Below are 21,066 nucleotides of genomic sequence, written 5' to 3' on the forward strand. Positions count from 1 at the left end.
TCTGAAAAGAGCAGGACTGTCCTTCCAGCCAAAGTCCATCTAACGCAGGACAGCAACTCTGCATAAAAGTAACTTACAAGGAAAATACAGTTAATACTCAGGTTACTTGGAGGCCCTGACAGATTTATCTTACTTCTTTAACTCTTCAGTCATTTCAGAATTATTTCATGTTCCTAACAGAAAATATCCCAGCAATTCCGCCAAAAGATCTGAGAAAGCAAGGTCTTAGAGCCTGTATGACAGCCCTGCTATAAACTCTCTGGAAATGAACTCAGAATTTCAGCTGCTAGAGCTTTCTTTTCTCCTTTGCAACTAGAATCAAGATTTGGTCATAATTAAATCTATAAAACAATAAATCTATCACTGGTCCTGTCACATCTGCATAAAACACATTTCATTAAATAAATTCCTTACTTTTGTAGCACATTTTCCTTCGTTTAAAATTTAGGACTGTAAAATTTTTTGAAGAATTTACTGTCAAGTTGAGCTGCATTAGTATCATAACTTCAGAATCTACTTTGCCAGTACAGGAAAGCTCGACCCGAAACACTGTTTAAAAGGAATAAGAAAAAATACTTTAATTTTCTGAAAATCAACTTTAATGCCCCCCAAAATAGCTCTTACTGACCATTTTAGATTGATTTTTGCTGCAATAAACCAAAAATACATTTAAATAAATAAATTAGCTTTCAGAGCACACATCTTTATATCATTATGAGTTCTAGACATTAAGTATTTCACTCATTACAGATATAAAAGTGCTGGAGAACAAACAAGACAAAAATAAAGACAATTATTTTCAAATTTTACTTATTATCTTAATATATCAATTTGTCTCTTAAATCCTGCTATTCCAATACACTGAAGCTACAGAATCCTAAGGCAAACCCTGCTGACCTTCTGTTACATCAGCACAGTAACAAAAATTACATGATAAGAAAAGATAGCAGTACCAAAGCGCAATAATGTACTATCTTAATGAAAAGATTACAGGTTAAAGAAAATGGGAGTACAACCTGTAAACAAGTATAAATATGTATAAATAAATAAGTATACATCTATAAACAAATCTTCTAAAATTCTCAACTATGAACTGAAAACATTACCTTTAGAAATAGAAACTGGTTTTAATCAAAAACGGAAACAAGTGGATAATAAACTTTAGTGTATATTTTTTTTTGTACTGGGGATTGAACTCAGGACCTTGTGTTTGCGAGGCAGGTGCGGTGCCACTGAGCCCTGGTCCTAGTGTATATTCTTAATCTTTCAGTTTAAGATTCTTTTCCTATAAATTCAGAATATATCATTCTATCATCTGTGTGAATGTATCAGAGACTCAGACATTTCTGAGTTTCTTTACTAACCTATAAAAATTAACTAGCATTCCTGAGCTTCCTGAATGCTTAGATTAACACATGTCACTAATAACAGTGGTAAGAATGCCAGGAAAAGTCCCACAACACTGCTGTGGTTTAGACTTTCAATTTTTTAAAAATTTCCATTTATTTAAAATCTCCTGTCTTCAAGACCACTCCTAAAAAATTATCTCAACAGTAGTTAAATTGATATAAATAAGACACTTATTTTATTCATTCAGACAAGTACTGAGTTCCTATCCCATAAGAACTGCTATTCTAAGCACCAAGGGAATTATCAGATAATGTAATCCAGTGATGGTGAACCTAAGGCACACGTGCCACAGCTGGCTATTTGTATCACTGAAAGCTCTAAAAGGTTCACCATCACTGATGTAATTGGTTCAAAGACAGTTAAATGCAAGGTTCTACGGGGCAGGAAAAACTTAAGAAAATGTTAATAATCTGAGGGAGAGAAGAAGGCAGGAAGAGGGCAGTGCACATTTTGTGTCATGTAGAATGAGTGGGATGGATAGTTCATAATCAGAAAAAAAGAAAAGATAGTTACAAATACAGAAACTAGCACATGCAAAGGCACGGATTTGAAAACTGCATGTAATCTGAAACTGCTGGGCCAAGTGCAGCAGGAAGGGTTACATAATAAAGGATCCAGCACATAGGCTAAGGAGTCTGGAATGTACTCAGTTGAGGAAGGAGAAAGCAGTGAGGGGCTGGATGCCTGTGGTCAGATGTGAGTGTGCAATGACCATCTGGGCCACAGTGTGGGATGTGGAAATTAATCAAAGAGGAGTAACACCAGACACAGGAACTTGTGTGGAGGTCAGTGCCAGCAATGCAGAAAAAGAGACAACTGACACAGTTCTAACGATGGGAAGGAGGAAATAGTCTAAAAACATGCTACAAAAAAAATCAGTATTTATAAATATTAGTTTTCACAGATGGGCACAGTAGTACAAACCTATAATCCCAGCACTCTGGGAGGCTGAGGCAAGAGGATTGTCAAGTTCAAGCCCAGCCTGGGAACTTAGAAACTTAACAAGACCCTTCCTCAAAATTAAAAAATGAAGAAAAGGATTCGGGATGTAGTTCAGTGAAAAGGCCCTGGATTGAACTGCCCCTCCCCAAAAAATTACTTTCCACAGTACTTACACATTTTGTATCTATGAAGACACACTACACATCAGTAAACTTTCCTTTATAAAACAAGATGAAGGAGACACAATTGAAAAGAGTGTGCTAACTGTGCTTTGAGACTTGAGAATCTTACCTGATAAAGTGCGTGGAACTTCCCCCTGAACAGAAATGTTGACCTGGGGCATGTCCATGGCCACAAAATTGTCTACTTGGAATCCAAGTTTATATTCAACCTGTACAATGGAGGGAAATAAACAAAATGGATATGTGATAACAGAAAGGACACTAATAGTTTGACTAATTAGGTCATTAATAAATGCATGAACCTTTCACACATATAAATAATACAGCTATCAAAAAAGTCCAGGGGATAGGGAAGTACTCAGAGGTAGAGCATTTATCTAGCATGCTTGAGGCAGAAACCCCAGTTAGTCAGATATGAAGAACCAAGAAGTTGAGATATACAATTTACAGATCATAATTATTTGGGAATACTGCTTCTAGTTGATAAAAACCAAGGGACATCATGTGGACCGTAGATGGATGTCTGCTCTGCAGACCCACACTAATAAGTACATTCTAAGGTATGAATGTATCACAGAATATCTAAGCCATTTCCCTAGTCCAACAATCACAACAGCTATAATTTGGGTATTGATTGTCCTCCAAAGGCCCATGTGTTAAAGGCTTGGTCCCCATGGTAGCACTATTGGGAGGTGGGGGAACCCTTACAAGGTAGAGCCTAGTGAAAGGTCCTTTGGGTGTCCCTCCCAAAAGGATTATGGGAACCTAGCCCCCTTCCCTTTCCTCTTTGCTTCCTCCCCATGAGGTGAATGGTTGCTCCTGGCATGATGTGCTGCCACAGATCCAAAGCAAGGGGGCCAATCAGTCATAGGCCACAGCCTCATAGCCCAGAACCTCTAAAACTGAGCCAAAATAAACCTTTTTTCTCTGTAAGTTGATTATCTCGGGTATTGTATTATAGTAACAGAAAGCTGACTAACACAACTACTAAAAATGTTCATGTTTGGATCCTGTTCAGACCTTTATTTCTTAAGTGATTCAGAATCTAGGAAGGACCTCTAAGACATCCTGGAACACCAATATTAACTATCAATACCTGCCTACTCAGTATACCTTACTAGACCCAAACAAAATCAATAAACATGACCCTTTGCTACTGGGGATTCATGGGAGAAACAGCCTGAACTATAAAGCAATAACAAATTCAGAATAGCTATCTCCACCAAGATCTTCAATGTTTCCTAACATTCTCTGTCCTGCCATGCAAACTTGATTAAATATACAGACATTCCTTGTTTAATGACCAAGTCATGGTCCTACAAGTAGGTTGTTAAATGAATTGGTCACTAAATGAGGAACTGTATATAGTATGTACATTAAAAAATTCAGAACAAAGAAGCGATCAAAGAAAACTCCAACTTGATGACTTTGCTTTTATTTGCATAAATCTTATGTGCAGTATTGTATTATATAACAGAACATAAAACTACGGTACTATACTGTACAGTACAATCAGTAAAAATTACAGTACTGTATAAACAAGATATACTGCACAAAAAGACACTGAGGCTCTATTAACAAGATGTACAGAACTATACAAAGATAAAAATGGTCATATGTCCAAGCAATGGGTCATAAGTCTGAACAGTGCGACTCAGTTGTAAATCCAAACAGTCATTAAGCAGGTAGGTCATTAAACAAGGAATATCTGTAGTAGCTTTCTCCCAGTGTTCACAGGGTAGTTTTAACAGAGGACTAGGACTGGCAGAGCCATAGGGCAGTAAGATGGGAAAACAGTAGGAGAAAAGAGGTACAGAAAAGCATTCTTAAAGAAACTTACAAAGAAACATATGCACTCCACTCCCATATTCATTGCAGGACTTTGACAAAGGCAAAAATGGAAACAATACACACTTCCATCAACTGACCAATACAGAAAATGTGGTATCCACACACACGATGGAATACTCAGCCATTTTAAAACATAAAAAAATCCTGTCATTTGCAACATGGATGGAACTGGAGATCAATACATTAAGTGAAATAAGCCAGACACAGAAAGACAAGTACAGCATGATCTCACTCATATGTGGAATCTAAAAGAGTTGATCTCATAGACATTGAAAATAGAATGATCACTACCAGAGGCTGGGGAGAGTAGGGAGGGAGGTGAGGGAAAGACTACTCATGGGTACTAAGCTGTAGTTAGGTAAGGGTTAGTTCTGATGTGCTATTGTACAGTAATGATAATGTACTATATATGTCAAAAAGCTAACAGGAAAAAATTTTAATGTTTTACCATACACAAATGGTAAACATTTGAGAAGACAGGTATGTTTACACTGATATAAATATTACACAATTGTATGCACATATCTAAACATCACATGGTACCCCCAAAATAGGTACAATTTTTATGTTTTTATGCATCAATTAAAATTAATTTAATTTTTTTAAAAATGAGGGTCTCACAGCTTTTCTCTTTCAATGGAAAATATTAAGATATGTGTATATGCTATCAAAAAAGCCAATAAAATAGTACATAATAAAGAAGAAAATACAGAAGAAAAAGAGTATCATCTCAACACTATCAAGAAGGGATGGCCTGGGCTCAGGCACAGAGTACTTTTTCCCGTAGACAGGAAGGAGGGTTCAACATACTAAGCTTGATTATCCTTTACATTTCTCCTTTCACACTCTATCTGACCCTGAGCTAAATATCACAGGGGTGTGTGAACATTAAACTCTCCTTTGCAGTTAGGTACATAAACAACTGTTGAAAGATGTATTTGAGAGTATATTCACAACAAAGGAAATACATATTCTTCCTTTAGCACATCAGTAACTAGGGGCAACTTAACTGGAAGTGTTTTCAACAGCTCAATAGAAGCGGCATCCAGGGGGTGCTATAGAGCTACAGTCAAGCAAGTTTGGGCGGGACTGAGTAGGTGTTCTAGCAGTAAAACATCAAGAGAATGCATGGACTCATCTTTATGGTCATCCTATCTCTGAACAGGCCCACATATCAAGAGAAGATGCACAAAACAAATGTGCAGTTATCAAGAAATGGATTTGGAACCATGAGACCTTTCCCATAAATTGGCAACTTTTCTGTCTTTCAGTTTTTGGATTTTTAAAATTAATTTTATTGGTACATTTTAGGTATACAATATAATGACACTGATCACTGGAAATCTGCACCTTTACATAATCTCTCTTGGTTCTTATTTTTTCTGCATTACTCCACCTTCCTTATCAACCCCTCCATCCCTATTTAGAAAGAGGTTGTTTCCATTTTTTCATTTTCTCATATTAATTTCATTCCCTTCTGTCCTTTCCCCTATCTCTGCCACTTCCACTTCCCCTCTGGCACTCTTCTTCCTATTTCACATTATCTGTTATACCTTTTAGTCCTTATTTACACTTTCAGTTTCTCAAACTGGAGAAACTATTCAGTATCTACATGTGTGTCCTATTTATTTCACTTAAGAGTATGGCCTTAGTGTGCATCCATTTAGCTATAAACGTCTGTAATCTCTCATTTTTTATGGCTGAGTAGTACTCCATTTTATTTTTAAAAACACATTTTCTTTATCCAGTCTCCAGTTGATGGGCAACTGAGCTGCTTCCAAGTTTTAGCTATTACAAATGGTGCTGCTATGACCATGGGTGCACATATATCACTATGATATGATTCTTTTAATTCTTTGGGGAAGATACCCACCAGGGGAATAGCTGGGTCAGATGGGACTTCCAGTCCTAGTTCTTTGCGGTATCTCCATACTGATTTCCACAGTGATTGCACCAGTCTACACTCCTACCAGCAGTGGAGCAGTATTCCTCTTCCCCCACAGCCCTGCCAGCATTTGTTATGGTTGATTTCATGATGGCAGCCATTCTTTCCGGGGTGAGGAGGAATCTCAGCGTTGTTTTCATTTGCATTTCTCGAATGACCAGTGATGTTGAACATTTTTTCATTTGTTTATTTGCTATTTCTACTTCTTTGTCTAAGAAATGCCTGTTCGTTTCAGATGCCCATTTTTGGACTGGGTCTTTAAATTTGGGAGGTCTGATTTTTTTAAGTTCTTTATACCTTCTAGATAGTAGGCCTTTGTCTGAGGAACAGCAGGTGAAAATTTTTTCTCACATTGTGGGTTGTCTCTTCACACTGCTGGTGGTTTCTCTTGCTGTGCAGAAGCTTTTTAGTAAGAAGAGATCCCACTTGTTGATTGTTTGTGCTAGTTCATGGGCAACTGAGGTTTTGCTCATAAAATCTTTTCCTACACCAATGTCTTCAAGAGTTCTACCTAACCTCTGTTCTAGCCAGTTCAGCATTTCTGTTTTAATATTTAGATCTTTAATCCATTTCGATTTTAGTTTAGTGAATGGTGAGAGATATAGGTCTAGTTTTTTGATTTTTTTTTGGTACTGGGGATTGAACTCAGGTCCTTCTGCTTGCATGGCGGGCGGCAGAACCACTGAGCTAAATACCCCGTTCTCTAGTTCTAATCTTTGCAAGTTGAAACCCAATTTTTCCAGCACTATTTATTAAAGAGGCTATCTTTCCTCCAGTGAGGGTGTTTGGCTCCTCTGTCAAAGATGAGGTGCCTGAGTGTGTCTGGAGTTGTTTCTGCCTCTTCTAATCTGTTCTACTGGTCCTTAGGTCTGTTTCTTTGCCAGTACCATGCTGTTTTTATCACAGTAGCTTTGTAGTATACTTTCAAGTTGGGGGTTGTGATACTCTCTGCCACGTATCTGTTGTCTAGAATTGCTTTTGTTATTCTAGGTCTCTCCTTGCTGCAAATGAATTTTTGGACTGTTTTCTCAAGGTCCGTGAAAGTATGCTGCTGGAATTGCAATTGGGATTGCATTGAATTTATATAGCAGTTTTATAAGTATGAGCTATCTTGAGATAACAAGGCTGAAAGCTGTCGGATGAGGATAAAAGACATGGGCCAAGGATGGTGAAACAAGGAGCAGCCTGAGTGCTGTGTGACTTCCAAGAAGAGTCTTGCCAGCCAATACTGATACCTGCAACTTCTTGATCATATGAAAATTTTTGAGAGCCGCCCCCAGCATGGAGGAGGAGCTTTCTGTGCCACCGTACCACTGCCCCCAGTGCCAGCACCCAGGAGAAGCCTTCTAGGCTGCCGTACCACTGCCCCCAGTACCGAGGAGGTGAGCTGCGCAGGCACCAACAGCACACACACAAACACACACACACCCTGCTGAAATGAGAAGACATGTAAACATATCTCAAAACCAGACTTCCAGATCACCTAAAGCAATCCCAAAGGGAAACCAGATGGAACAATCTGATACTCAACCACCTGGATTCCCTGAACTGGCAACAAAAGAGGATCTGAGGGCCGGGGATATAGCTCAGTGGTTTTGCCATCTGCTGCGCAAGTGCAAGCGCAAGCGCAAGGACCCGAATTTTGATTCTCAGTACCAAAAAAAAAAAGCGGGGGGACCTGGAAAAACGAATTCAGGAATAATTTCTCAGATAACAGCAGAGATTCTACCCATAGTGTAAGACATGATTAATAAATCTGGAGAGGACACAGATAAAAAATAATAGAGGAGCTGAGGAATAGGATGGAACCCCAACATAGGAAACAAAAGGAATCCATAAAACACATGCAAACAGATTTCCAGAAGATTAAAAACTCCACTGAAAGTTTACACAGTAGGATGAGCCAATGTGAGGACAGGATTTCAGATGTAGAAGAAAAGACTGCAATTAGTGGTGAGGAAAAGACAAATTTCTTTAAAAAAGTAAGGGACCACGAAAAATCAATCCAGCAGCTGCTAGATGATGCAAAAAAGAATAACGTAGGACTGACTGGAGTCAATGAAGAAACAGGAGAGAATGCATACAACATAAAAAAAACTGTTCACAGAAGTCATGACAGAAAACTTCCCAAGTAGGGGAAAAGAACTTGACGTACAGATAAGTGAGGCATATAGGACTCCAACTAGCCTTGATCAAAAAAAATCTACACATAGGCATATTATAGTTAAGATTCCAGAAACCCAACAGAAGAACAAAATTCTATAAGCAGTGAGAGAAAAGAAACAAATCACATACAAAGGAAAGCCCATCAGTATCACAGGAGACTTCTCAATGCAAACCCTCAAGGCAAGATGAGCTTGGAGTGATGTATTTCAAGCCCTAATGGAAAACCGTCTCCAACCCAGATTGATGTACCCTGCAAAACTATCTTTCAAAATTGATGAAGAAATGAGATACTTTCATGACAAACAGCACCTTAGGACCTTCATGAATACCAAACCAGCACTCCAAAAAATTTTATACACTCTCCTAGGAAAAGACAACAAAGATCACAACCCCAGGAAGCCCAGAAGAATCAATCCATCAAGCATGACAAGAAATTAAATGCAAAGGGGGAGAATCCAACAGAAAGAAAAAGTCATGATAAGGATAAGTCAATACATATCAGTTATAACTATCAATGTTAATGGTCTCAATTCACCAATCAAAAGAAACAGACTGGCAGAAGGGGTCAAGAAGCAAGATATCCAACAATATGCTACATACAAGAAACACACTTCATTCAAAAAGAAACTCACAGACTGAAAGTTAAAAGGTGGAAAACAATACTCCATGTGACAGGAACCCCCCAAAAAGCAGGAGTAGCTCTCTGATTTGCAGATCAAGTGGATTTCAAATGAACACTGATTAAGAGAGACAAAGAAGGACAGTACATCCTTGGTAAAGGGAACAATCCAAGAGGAAGAGATGATAATCATAAATATATATGCACCAAATACTAGTGCACCCAACTATATAAAACAAATAACAGACATGAAAAATGAAATAAGCACTAATATGGTAGTAGTGGGGGACCTCAATACCCCACTGTCACAAATAGATAGATCAACTAGACAAAAAATAAACAATCAAAATACTAGAACTCAATCAAACTCTTGAACAAATGAACTTATCAGATGTTTACAGAGTATTGCACCCACAAAATCAGAATACACATTCTTTTCAGCTACACACGGGTCGTTCTCCAAAATAGACCATATACTCGCTCACAGAACATGTTTAAGTAAGTGCCAAGGAGCCGAAGAAACCCCCTGCATATTATCAGACCACAGTACTATAGATAGGTAAGTTATTTAGATATCTTGTTGGCAGGTAGGCAGGGCCTCCCTTAAGGCGCCAGCCCTCCAGGAGCCAACACAGCAAGGATCCAACATGGAGAAGAAGTGAGGCACATTCACTGGTTAGCATTATAAAAAGGAAAAGAAGTACTACTTCCTCTACAGATAGATAGCAGTGATTGATATTCTAAATGGGAAATTCCTTGTACGTGACTTGTCTTCCCATTTGATCCCCATTTAATCAATGGGGATCTGGGTGACTGTACTTGTAATCTTATTGGTTGGTCATGGTTTTGTCCCACCTCATGCCCACCTTGTAAATTTCCATTGGGTCTTATACTTCTGTCCCACTTTGTACCCTCCTCACCACATGGCTTTGCTGTATAAAACATCTTTGAAAAGTGGGGTGAGCAAGCAACCCATTGTATGGTCCCCCTTCTGTCTCTTAAGCAGACCCTTTCTTTCTCCCAATAAATTTTTCCTACTCTTAGGAGTAGGAAACTCCTAAGGAGAATTCTAGGAACTCCATTGTTCCTAGAATTCATTCTTCAATTTTAGAGAACACAAACTCACATTTTGGATATCTAGTAGGTTTGGGAGTTACATCTCTTCCCCCTATATCAATAGTGCGATGAAATTGGAGATCAACAGCAAAAGAAACCGCAAGAATTTCATAAACACATGGAAACTGAACAACACACTTCTGAATAACCAATGGGTCACAGAGGAAATTAAAGAAGAAATCAGACAGTTCCTACAATTAAATGACAATGACAATACAACATATCGGAATCTATGGGACACAATGAAAGCAGTCTTACGAGGGAAATTCATAGCAGTGAATACTCATATTAGGAAAACAGCAAGCCCAATTAAACAACCTGATGCTGAACCTCAAGCTTCTAGAAAAAGAAGAGCAGGACAAACCCAAAGCTCATACAAGGGAGGAAATTATAACGATCAGAACAGAAATCAATTCAATGGAGACTAAGAGAATGATACAAAAAAATCAATGAAGCCAAGAATTAGTTCTTCGAAAGAATCAACAAAATTGACAAACCCTTAGACAACCTTATCAGAAAAAGGAAAGAAAAGGCCCAAATCCATACAATTAGGAATGAAAATGATGAAATTATGGAACCAGCAGAAATCCAGATGATCATCAATATCTACTTCGAGAACCTATAAGCCAATAAGATGGAAAACACAGAAGAAATGGACAGATTCCTACATACATATTAATTACCAAAGTTGAAAGAAGAAGACTTAAAAATTCTAAACAACCCAATATCAACCAATGAAATTAAAAACGTAATTAAAAACTTAACAACTAAGAAAAGCCCAAGTCCTGATGGCTTCACTGCTGAATTCTACAAGACATTTAGAGAGGAACTACTGCCACTACTCTTTAAATGCTTCAATGAAACTGAAAGGGAAGCAATACTCCCAAATTCATTCCTGGAAGCAAGCATCACCTTGATCTCCAAAGCAGGGAAAGACCCAACCGTAAAAGAGAACTATAGGCCAATTTCACTAATGAACACAGATGCAAAAATCCTTATGAAGATACTGGCAAATAGAATGCAGAAGATCATCAAGAAGATCATATACCCTGACCAAGTTGGATTCATCCCAGGGATGCAGGGATGGTTCACCATATGCAAATCAATCAATGTAATACACTGTATCAATAAAGCCAAGGACAAAACCATATGATCATCTCAATAGATGCAGAAAAAGCATTCAACAAATCCAACATGCATTTATGATAAAAACCCTACAAAAAATTGGAATAGATGGTGTCTACCTCAATCTCATAAAAGCCATCTACAAAAAACCAACAGCCAATATCATACTAAATGGTCAAAAACTGAAATCTTTCACACTAAAATCAGGAACAAGGCAAGGAATGTCTACTATCACCACTCCTGTTCAATACTGTCTTGGAAACATTAGCCACAGCAATTAGACAAGAGAAAGAAATAAAAAGAATAAAGATAGGAAATGAAGAAGTCAAATTGTCATTATTTGCAGATGACATGATACTCTATACCAAAGACCCCAAGAACTCCACCAAAAGTCTTCTAGACTTAATAACCAAATTCAGTGAAGTAGCTTAACACACAAAAATCAATAGCTTTCCTCTACATGAACAACAGACTCACTGAGAGAGAAATAGGGCAAACAATTCCTTTCACAATTGCATCCAAAAAATGAAATGCCTAGGAATCAACCTAACAAAAGAAATCAAAGACCTCTTCTCTGAAAACTATAGCACTCTGAAAAGAGAGATTGAAGATAACATCAGAAAATGGAAAGACATCCCTTGCTCCTGGGTAGGAAGAATCAACATAGTGAAAATGGCCATGTTTCAGTTTTTGTAAAGTGAGAGGATAATAAAAATGGAGGATCAAAGGATAATTAATGCAATACACCTGCTAGACTGCCATGTGTGCCCTCTGATAAACACATGCCCCAGTGGCACTGGCACTCCTGCCATGCTGCACTTCTCCATCATCACCAGCCTATGGCCAACCCCAGGATTCTGACACAAACCCTCCTGTACTCTGGCAAGAACATTATTGTAGACCTTCTGTTTTGTTCCCCACCTGGGGACCTTACTATTACTCTTAGCCTCTGTACCCTCTCCCACAACCTGGCTTTCCTCAAAAGTGATCTCTCTGCCTACCATTCAGTTTCTATAACACCTGACCCAGGACCTACACTGAAGGGTGACCATTCTTTAAGGATCATAATGCCCTTCCCAAACATCCCTTCCTAATGTAAAATCCCCTGTACTCTGATGCTCATCTGTATCTTGCGCCATCCACAACTGTATCTCGTGCCACACAGGACTTAGCAGAGGCCTTGGACCTTGGCTCACTTTGTCCTCTGTTATCTTTCTGCTACTTTCAATACTCTGCATTCATTCCTACATGCCAAAGAAATACCCTACAACCAAAAGAAATGCCATTCTACAAAAGATGCCATCACTACCCCGACCACCCACCTCTGCTTCCTACAAAACCAGTACTCTCCATCAACCACTGTGAGGCACATTTATGAGTCAGGGCTATGCTTGTAGGTGGGATGCAGTGACCAATTAAACTACTTTCTTCCTTTCCAGCCCAGCCAGGGCCACTTGTTTTCACATTTCCACAGCCTGTGCCCCAAAGAGAACATTATTGACACAGTCATACAGATGCTTTCAACTGGTTTTCTCCCTCTTTCATACCCTTGGAAGGAAACACCATCATCATGACTGCCCCTTACTCTACCTCTGCTGTTTAGACCCTGGAGGAGATCACATCTTGGAGGTGCTCTTCCATGGTGACCTTCAGACTTATGGCAGGTCCTCAGTTCTGCTCACCAGTCTCTTCCTCAGAGTCCTCTTCTCTATACTCTTTCCCAGTCCAAACCTCCTAGGCCTTACTGATTCACTACCTACTGCGCCTCACTTCAGACAATGCTCTTGTTCCTTTCAGCTTACACATAGCCATGTTCTTTCTGTTCATTTTTCTTTTTTAAAAAACACCAGTAAGATCTGTTAGAGCAACCATCTTTTGCACTCCAGTCCCAAGGTAAGTTTCATTCTCCCTTTTAAATGACAAATCCTTTCCTCCTAGAAGACAAGGTTCTAGCCATAACTACTGAATAGATCTCATCATCAACCTCTTATTCTCCTTTACCTTTAATCTCCCCCATCTGTCCAATTACCTGCTAGACATTTTTGACTGATAATCCTGCAGCCCTCAAACTTAACAGATTCAGAGTCAAATTTATTACATTTCCCAAAACCTGCTCTAGAGTCTCTCTTATTCTAGGTCTCAATTACTGCAACCAGAGGAGCAGCTGCCCACAGACCAGAACCCCTAAGAGAGCAGAGAGAGGGTGCTACAAAGGAGTCGAGGGCTCTCGCTGCAGTGCTAAAGGCAGCAGACAAGACTGGCACCAGAGCATCTCAATGTAGCAACCAGAAAGGGAGGAGATGAGGTTATGGGTGGAGTCCAGCAGACAAGAGGGACATGGGTGTGGGGCAAAGGGGCTGAGCAGGAGGTTTGAGAAGGTAACCTTGACCACACCAGCAGCTGGAGGAATGTAAAGGTATGAGTGCATGGAAGCCTGCCCTTTTCCCAAGGCGCCCTCTCTGAGAGACTGTCTCAGCATGGGGCATTTACAAGGCAGTTGTCTTGTCCCACAGCAGTTCTTAGGATATTAATTTTTAAACTGCAGTTTTTGGGATGAAAAAAGAAACTGCAAATTACTGAAGTCCACTTTTTTTCTAATTTATCATGTATTGATCTTTAAGGCAGCTCACCAATTACCCCCTGAAGAAACATGTATTCACAGGCTAAATTTATAACCTACTAGAATAAAAAAAATTGAACAACAGCTGTTTAACAGAAAAAAGGAATGAGCCAAAACACTTCAGAAAAGAAACTAGAGAAAATATAAATATTTGAATAAGCTAAAAAATAAACATTTTTTTGTAATCCTCCCTGACTTGGAAATAAATTACAATTGCAAACAGGCAGCTGATGAGTAAAGCTATTTCCTTCTGGAACACAGACAGCACATATTTAAAATGAATACACTTGCTGGCAGCCAGCTTCTCTGAAATTCTCAGAGTACTGCCTTTCTTATAGAAACCTCACTCCACAGGGGGCAGACACAGCAGTCTACTCTCCAGGTATCTGTCAGAACTCTGACAAGCTCCCTGAAGACTCTCTTTGACAATAACTAAGCATTACAGAAAGCAGAGAATAGGAATGGGATAATCAAGGGTAGTGGGGGTATTCTGCTACATCTTAGCATATTTTTGCCTTTTAGCCATAGAAAATATCTACTAATACTTATATGGAGTTGTATATTTCTTTCAGGGACATTGAAGAAGATAGAAGAAATACAGAAGAACCTAATTATCTGTCAAAAATATCTAGTAGTATGCTTTAAAAAAAAAAAAAAAGTATAGCCTTGTGAAAGAGAATCAATACCAAAGTTCTACCCCTGGCTTAAAATGCAATTAACACAATGGTCCTTTCTGGCCACTCACTAAAGCATGCATGACATATATGTTAAGGGTAAGACATCACAGCTCCAGCTTCTCAAAGAACTGCAATCTATTTGGCAAGAAAAAGTCATGTAAACACTGGAAAACAACACTATTAGCAAAAGCTTTGATGTGTGAAAAGTAATGTTAGAATATCTACAATATTGAACTGACATTCATTGCATAGTCTGGAGATCTTTGGAAGCAAATATTTCATCTTCTGGCAAGATTTTAAAAGACAAGAACTGAGAGTTTCTGATAAAGTGTTGGAGCTTGGGAGCTGCGGCCTTTTTTCTGAAAATTCATCACTGCATCTCAAAGCCAAATAATCTAGAGAAGAGCTCATCCTTCTTGGATGACTTTCCCATTTCAGGTCATCTCTACCTCTTGCTTCTGCTGCCCCTATACTAGTTTAAACAAGTCTCTTCCCCAACCTGGGTCTTAAGTTTCCTCTCATACAAATTGATCAATAAACCAAAGTATAATAACGATGTAAGAAAGTGATTCAGCCATCTGAAGGGAAGAAATATGCAATTCTATATGAAGGAGCAGAGAACCCTTACCAGGAAACACTGCTATGCAAACAGCATAAGAGTACACAGTATGGTATTTAAAACATGCATGTATCCAAGCACACTCAGATGTTTACTAATGTACAAACTGTCTTCACAAGAGGAGACTAGAACCAGACAACAGTCGTTAACTCAGGCAAGGAGGAATGGGTGGCTAGAAGGCTTAGAGACAGCATCAAGACGACAGAAAAGACAGGTTTCACTGTATACCCTTTGTGCCTTTTAAATTTGTACCATGCCCATACAATGCCTACTCATAAGATTAATGTTTTTTTAAATACAAATTTTATTTTATTTTTTTGTGTGGTACCAGGGATCGAACCCGGGTCCTTGTGCTTGTGAGGCAGGTGGCAGAACCACTGAGCTAAATCCCTAGCCCATAAGATTAATTTTTAAAGTGAATAAATTTCAATTAATCAACTATGCTAAAATCACCAGATACCACAGCCTACAACTAGAATTATGAGCTGCAATGGTGAATGAAAGCTGAAACTAGATTAACACATACATATTTTAGTTTTTTACTAAAAAACACTGTAACATAAGATGGTTATTTTCCCCTAAATCTTTAAATGTTACAAATGAACTTGTCAAATTCGTTATATATTCAATCTATGAATTCCAATCATTTTTCCAACCTTACAACCTCACTCTAGCTCTGAGTAAAATGCCTGAAAAATCACATGTGTGAACCCACTATTGGATGTACCCAGCCTATGTCTTGCACTTCAGAAAGAGGGAAAGTCCCTTCCCCTAAAGCAACATATTGCAAGTCTAAATCACTCCAACTTTCAGAAGCTCCCTTTGTGGAGCTGTGCCCTGTGGCTGCCACTTCTCCATTTCCTCTGCAGTCTGCACCAGTATTATAGCCACCTCGGAGGACAGCTTTGAATAGCTCAACATTTGGGAGGGAAGAGAAAAGAAAATCAACTCATAATATTCTTCAAGTATGACAAAAGCCAAGAGAGAGAAGGACATTATGGACACAGAAAAGGTACCTGCAGCCTTCTGGGGCAACTAAAGGAGAGGTGACACCAGTTTTATGAGATAAGAGGAGTTAGTTGGGTAAAGGGCATTTCTAGCAGAGCACACAGCAGCAAAGTGACAGGACACAGGGCATTCAAAATATTACAAGGTAGAAAAAATGGCACTCAGCAAATGGCTGCAAAAGCAGCAAAAAAGGGGGGGGGGGCAGAGACAAAATCATAATGGTTTCCTAAGAAATCAGAACTTCATTCTGGTGTGAACAGGGAGTATATGACAATCCCAGTATATGGCAATCCCAGGTCTATCAGATCCAGGCCCATGCTTTTTCAAGCTCACTTAAATTGAGTATTATGGTTTACATGGAATGTTAAGAATTTTTATTGGCTTAGTGGGTGTAATAGCTTTTCTGTCACTAGGACAAAATATCTGATACCTGAGGATAGGCTTATTTTGGCTCTTGGTCTCAGTAAATTCAGTCCATGCTTGGCTGGCTCCAAGGAGAAATAGTATGGCAGAACACATGGTGGAGGAAAGCTGTTCACATGGCAGCCAGGGAACAGAGGAGAGGAGTAGGAGTTGGAATGAGAATACACCCTTCCAGTTCAGTGGCCTCAGTGACCTCATGGATGAACCTGCTGATGAGTATAATGTCCTCACGATCCAATCACCTTCCAAACATAAGATTTTGGGGGGACATTATAGATCTAAACCATAACAACAATAGATGAATAAATATTTATTCTCCTTAGAACTAATACTGTTAAATAAAATAGAAAAGATGAGTCTCTACAACAAGGAACCAAGGAACCAGACCTATGGGGTACTAACTTGTAATTTTTTTTTAATTGAACTGAGGACTTATGTTCCCTCTTGATGAAGGAAGTTGGAGACTGCTAGTTCCCACCCAATATCCTGTTTAATAGCAGAATGTTAATTTTTTGTTGGACACATTTCCATCAAGCTAAGATGGCAGTATTTCACCTCCTTTGCAGATAGCTGTGGTCATGTAACTAAGTTTTGGTCATGAGATGTAAGAAACATTATGTACTATTTTCAGGGAGTCTCATTTTTAAGGAGGCAAGACTTTTTCTTGCCCTTTAGCTGTCTTCCTGCCTGGACAGATGTGATGGCTAAAGCTTTGGCAGCCACTGTCAACCACAGGAACAACTGATAAACCCTTAGAATGATGGAAAGTAGGGCTACAAGGAGACTTCTATTTCTAGACTTTATATATATATAAATTTTATTTTACCCCATCCCCCCCAGCCCCTTCCCCTATGTACAGAAGCTTTCTTTTCATTTTTTCCATTTTCACTTTTTTTCTTGTCGCTTCTTTCCTTTCTCCCTCCCTCCTCCCTTGTTCCCCTTCCCATTAGAACACTTTCTTCTCATTTCCCAACATCCACTATACATTTCAGTTCTTATTTCCACTTTCAGTTTCTCACACCAGAGAAACAATGCGGTATTTAAACATGTGGGTCCGATTTATTTCATTTAGGAATTTGGTCTTAAGGTCCATCTATTTAGCTATGAATGTCTGAAGCTCATCCTTCTTTATGGCAGAGTAGTATTTCATTGTATAAAAAGACCCCACATTTTCTTTATCTACTTGTCAGTTGATGGGCATATGGGCTATTTTCAAGATCCAGCTATTATACACTGTGCTACTATAAACATGGGTGTGCATATATCGCTGTAGTATGATGCTTTTAATTCTTTCAGGAAGATTCCAAGAAGCGGTATAGTGAGTCAAATGGAACCTCTAGTTTTAGTTTTTTGAGAAATCTCCACAGTGATTTCCACAGTTGCTGCACCAGTCTACACTCCCACCAACAGTATAGAAGGGTTCCTTTTTCCCCACAGCCCCACCAGCATGTTATTGGTTGATTTCTTGATTAATAGTCATTCTTCCCAGAATGATATGGAATCTCAGAGTTGTTTTAATTTTTATTTCATGAATGATCGGTGACGTTGAACATTTTTTCTTTTTTCTTTTCTTTTTTTTGTACCGGGGATTGAACTCAGGATCTTGTGTTTGCCAGGCAGGTGTAGCACCACTGAGCTACAGCCCTGGCCCCAAACATTTTTTCAAATATTTATCTGCTGTTTCTAATTTTTCATCTTTTCATTTCAGATGCCCATTTTTGGAATGGGTGTTTAAATTTGGGGGTTTGATTTCTTTGAGTTCTTTATATAGTCTAGATTAGCCGGTAAAATTTTTTTCCATGCTGTGTGTCTCTTCACTCTGCTGGTGGTTTCTCATGCTGTGCAAAAGCTTTTTAATAAGATGAGGTCTCGGCTGTTGATTCTTTATAGTATTTCCCCCAGCAGTCTAGCTTTTATTCATGAAGTCTTCGCCCACACCTATGTCCTCAAGCATTCTGCCTATTCCCTCTTCCAGCAGATTTAGTGTTTTTGGTTTAATATTTAGATCTTTGATCCATTTAGATTTTAGGTTAGTGTGTGGTAAAAGATATGGGTCTAGTTTCAATCTTTGGCATGTGGAAATCCAGTTTTCCCAGCACCATTTATTAAAGAGGCTACCATTAGGGCCAGGGATTTAGCTCAGTGGTTCCGCCACCTGCCTCACAAGTGGAAGGACCCAAGTTCAATCCCTGGTACCAAAAAAAAAAAAAAGAGGCTACCATTCTTCCAGCAAAGGTGTTTGGCCCCTTTCTCAAAGATAAGGTGGCTGTGTGTGTTTGAAGTTGTTTCTGCATCCTTAGTCTGTTCCGTTGATTCTCAGGTCTGTTCTTTTGCCAGTACCATGTCGTTTTTATCATAGTAGTGGAAACTTCTATTTCTAGACTTGTTTTACACACGGAAATAAAATCTAAGGTGTTGAAGGCAAAAACAAAAAATCATGTTTCCACAAATTACTTATCAGTTATAAAGCGAGTAACTTTACTGAGAAGCTTGGTGACCTGGGTACTCAGAGTTAAGAAGACCAGCAACAAGACAAACGGACATCATTGCACATTGGAGAACAGCTCTTCTGTGCTGTTACTGCCAAAAAAATATTTCTGAATCTAATCAAGAGAAAACCTCAGACAACTCAAATTGAGGGTATTCAACAAAATGATTAGTTTGTATGTTTCAAAAATGTCATAATCAAAAAACACAAGGCTACAGAACTCTTTCAGATGAACAGGAAACTAAAGAGACATCAAGTAGTGAAAACTTAGCTCTAAAGAACATTATTGAGATAACTGATGAAATGTGAATACTACAGATTAGGTAAAAATGTTAAATTTCCTAATTTTGAATACTGTACTCTGGTGGTAATAAAGAATGCCCCTATTTTTAGAAAATACACACTGAAGTATTTAGGAATAAAGAGATTGCTCGCTCTTACAACAGTTCAAGGGGAAAGTGTGTGTGAAAGAGAGAGGGAAGGAGGGAGGGAAGGAGGAGAGAAGGTGAGAAGGAACAGAGGCAGAGACAGCACACATACACAAACAGAGCAAACCAGAAACAACTGGTAAATCTGGGTAAAAGTTTATAAGAGTTCTTTGTACTATTCTTGTAACTTTTCATTATGCTTGAAATTTTATCAAAATGAAAAGCTACTGAAAAGATAGGTTCATACAGTAGTATATAACAATACTAAAAATGTGTTAATCCAGTTTCCTTTCAGAGTTCAGGTGGCTGCATATTAAAACTGACCTATATTGGTTTAACATATCTCAAGTGAACCTTTTTCGAATTATCTCTTCATTTATCCTGGTACTTCACATATCCAGGTTAACATTTACTAAATGCTCTTAATTGTTTCTCAGAATTTTCTCTTGCCCTCTTTTTTTGCAGTTTTTGCCCTAAAGAGATCTACTGATGAACATCCCTCATAGCTAGATACCCTGAGCAACAAGTGCTGAACAGGTGAGATCCTCCAGACTGTACAACACACAGGGTGGACCCAAGATTCCAGCAAACTCATCTGTAATCATATCATTCCTGCAATTATGTTTCAGTGTGTATGTATAGTATTTCTGTAATGTATATGTGAGTATATATAACAATAATGTGAATATGTTTATTTATATAACCACTTTTACTTATCTGACTGAATACTTAAAGTACTCAATGTTAGGAAGTGAACAGAAAAAAAATATGCATCCTTACTCACTTTGTAAGGGAAGCTGACTCACTGGTCCCATCTTGGGAGAGAAAAGAGAGAAACGATTTGGCAATATCTGTTAAAATTTTAAACACAAAAATTCTTTCATAGAGTCGTTTCACTTCTTAGTGGTAATTCACTGTTTAAAAAAATATTTTAAGTTCACAAGCTTCCTGAACAAAGATGTTCTCAATACATTCATATACATACCGTTTTTTTCTGTTTCTATGTTCATCAATAGCAAAAGTACAAAAACTTCTTAATAAAAATTCTTTGAAAAAGTAGAAACATCAACAAAAGATGAACTGCCAGTTAGTCTCACCATCCCCTTAACATTAAATCTTCCCAGGCAAATGAAGTGAAGGAAACTACTGTACAGCAGTGAAGGGAAGCATTGTTTTAAATAGTAAAATTCTACTGAGAATCTATATCCATCAACAAGGAAGTTAACAAATAATGATATAAAGCCAGGTGTGGTGGCCCACGTCTATAATTCCAGCACTCAGAAGCCTGGGGCAGAAAGATTGCCGTGAGTTCAAGGAAAGCCTAGGCTACATAGTAGGAACTTCTCTTAAAAAAAAAAAAAAAAAAAAAAAAAAGATATATCACCTATCAATTCAACATCACATTACAAAACCATTAGAGGCTTCACCACAACAGCATGGTCACTAA

The 21,066-nt window shown here is 38.5% G+C and overlaps 1 protein-coding gene across 2 annotated transcripts in view; it reads right to left on the reverse strand.

The window, feature by feature from the left end:
* Positions 1-21,066, reverse strand: part of Ryk (receptor like tyrosine kinase) — a 105,412-nt gene that overhangs the window by 53,350 nt on the left and 30,996 nt on the right. For both annotated transcript variants that reach the window (XM_004834262.3, XM_087186170.1), the window contains exons 3-4: positions 2,644-2,743; positions 415-549 (exon numbers count right to left, since the gene is read on the reverse strand). In XM_004834262.3, coding sequence (XP_004834319.1) covers positions 415-549; positions 2,644-2,743 — 235 coding nt within the window. The remainder of the gene's footprint in view (positions 1-414; positions 550-2,643; positions 2,744-21,066) is intronic.

This window comes from Heterocephalus glaber, unplaced genomic scaffold (assembly GCF_053883595.1).
Source record: "Heterocephalus glaber isolate CG9 unplaced genomic scaffold, H.glaber_assembly_v1.0 deba00001504, whole genome shotgun sequence".
In the NCBI taxonomy this organism is placed as follows: domain Eukaryota; kingdom Metazoa; phylum Chordata; class Mammalia; order Rodentia; family Bathyergidae; genus Heterocephalus; species Heterocephalus glaber.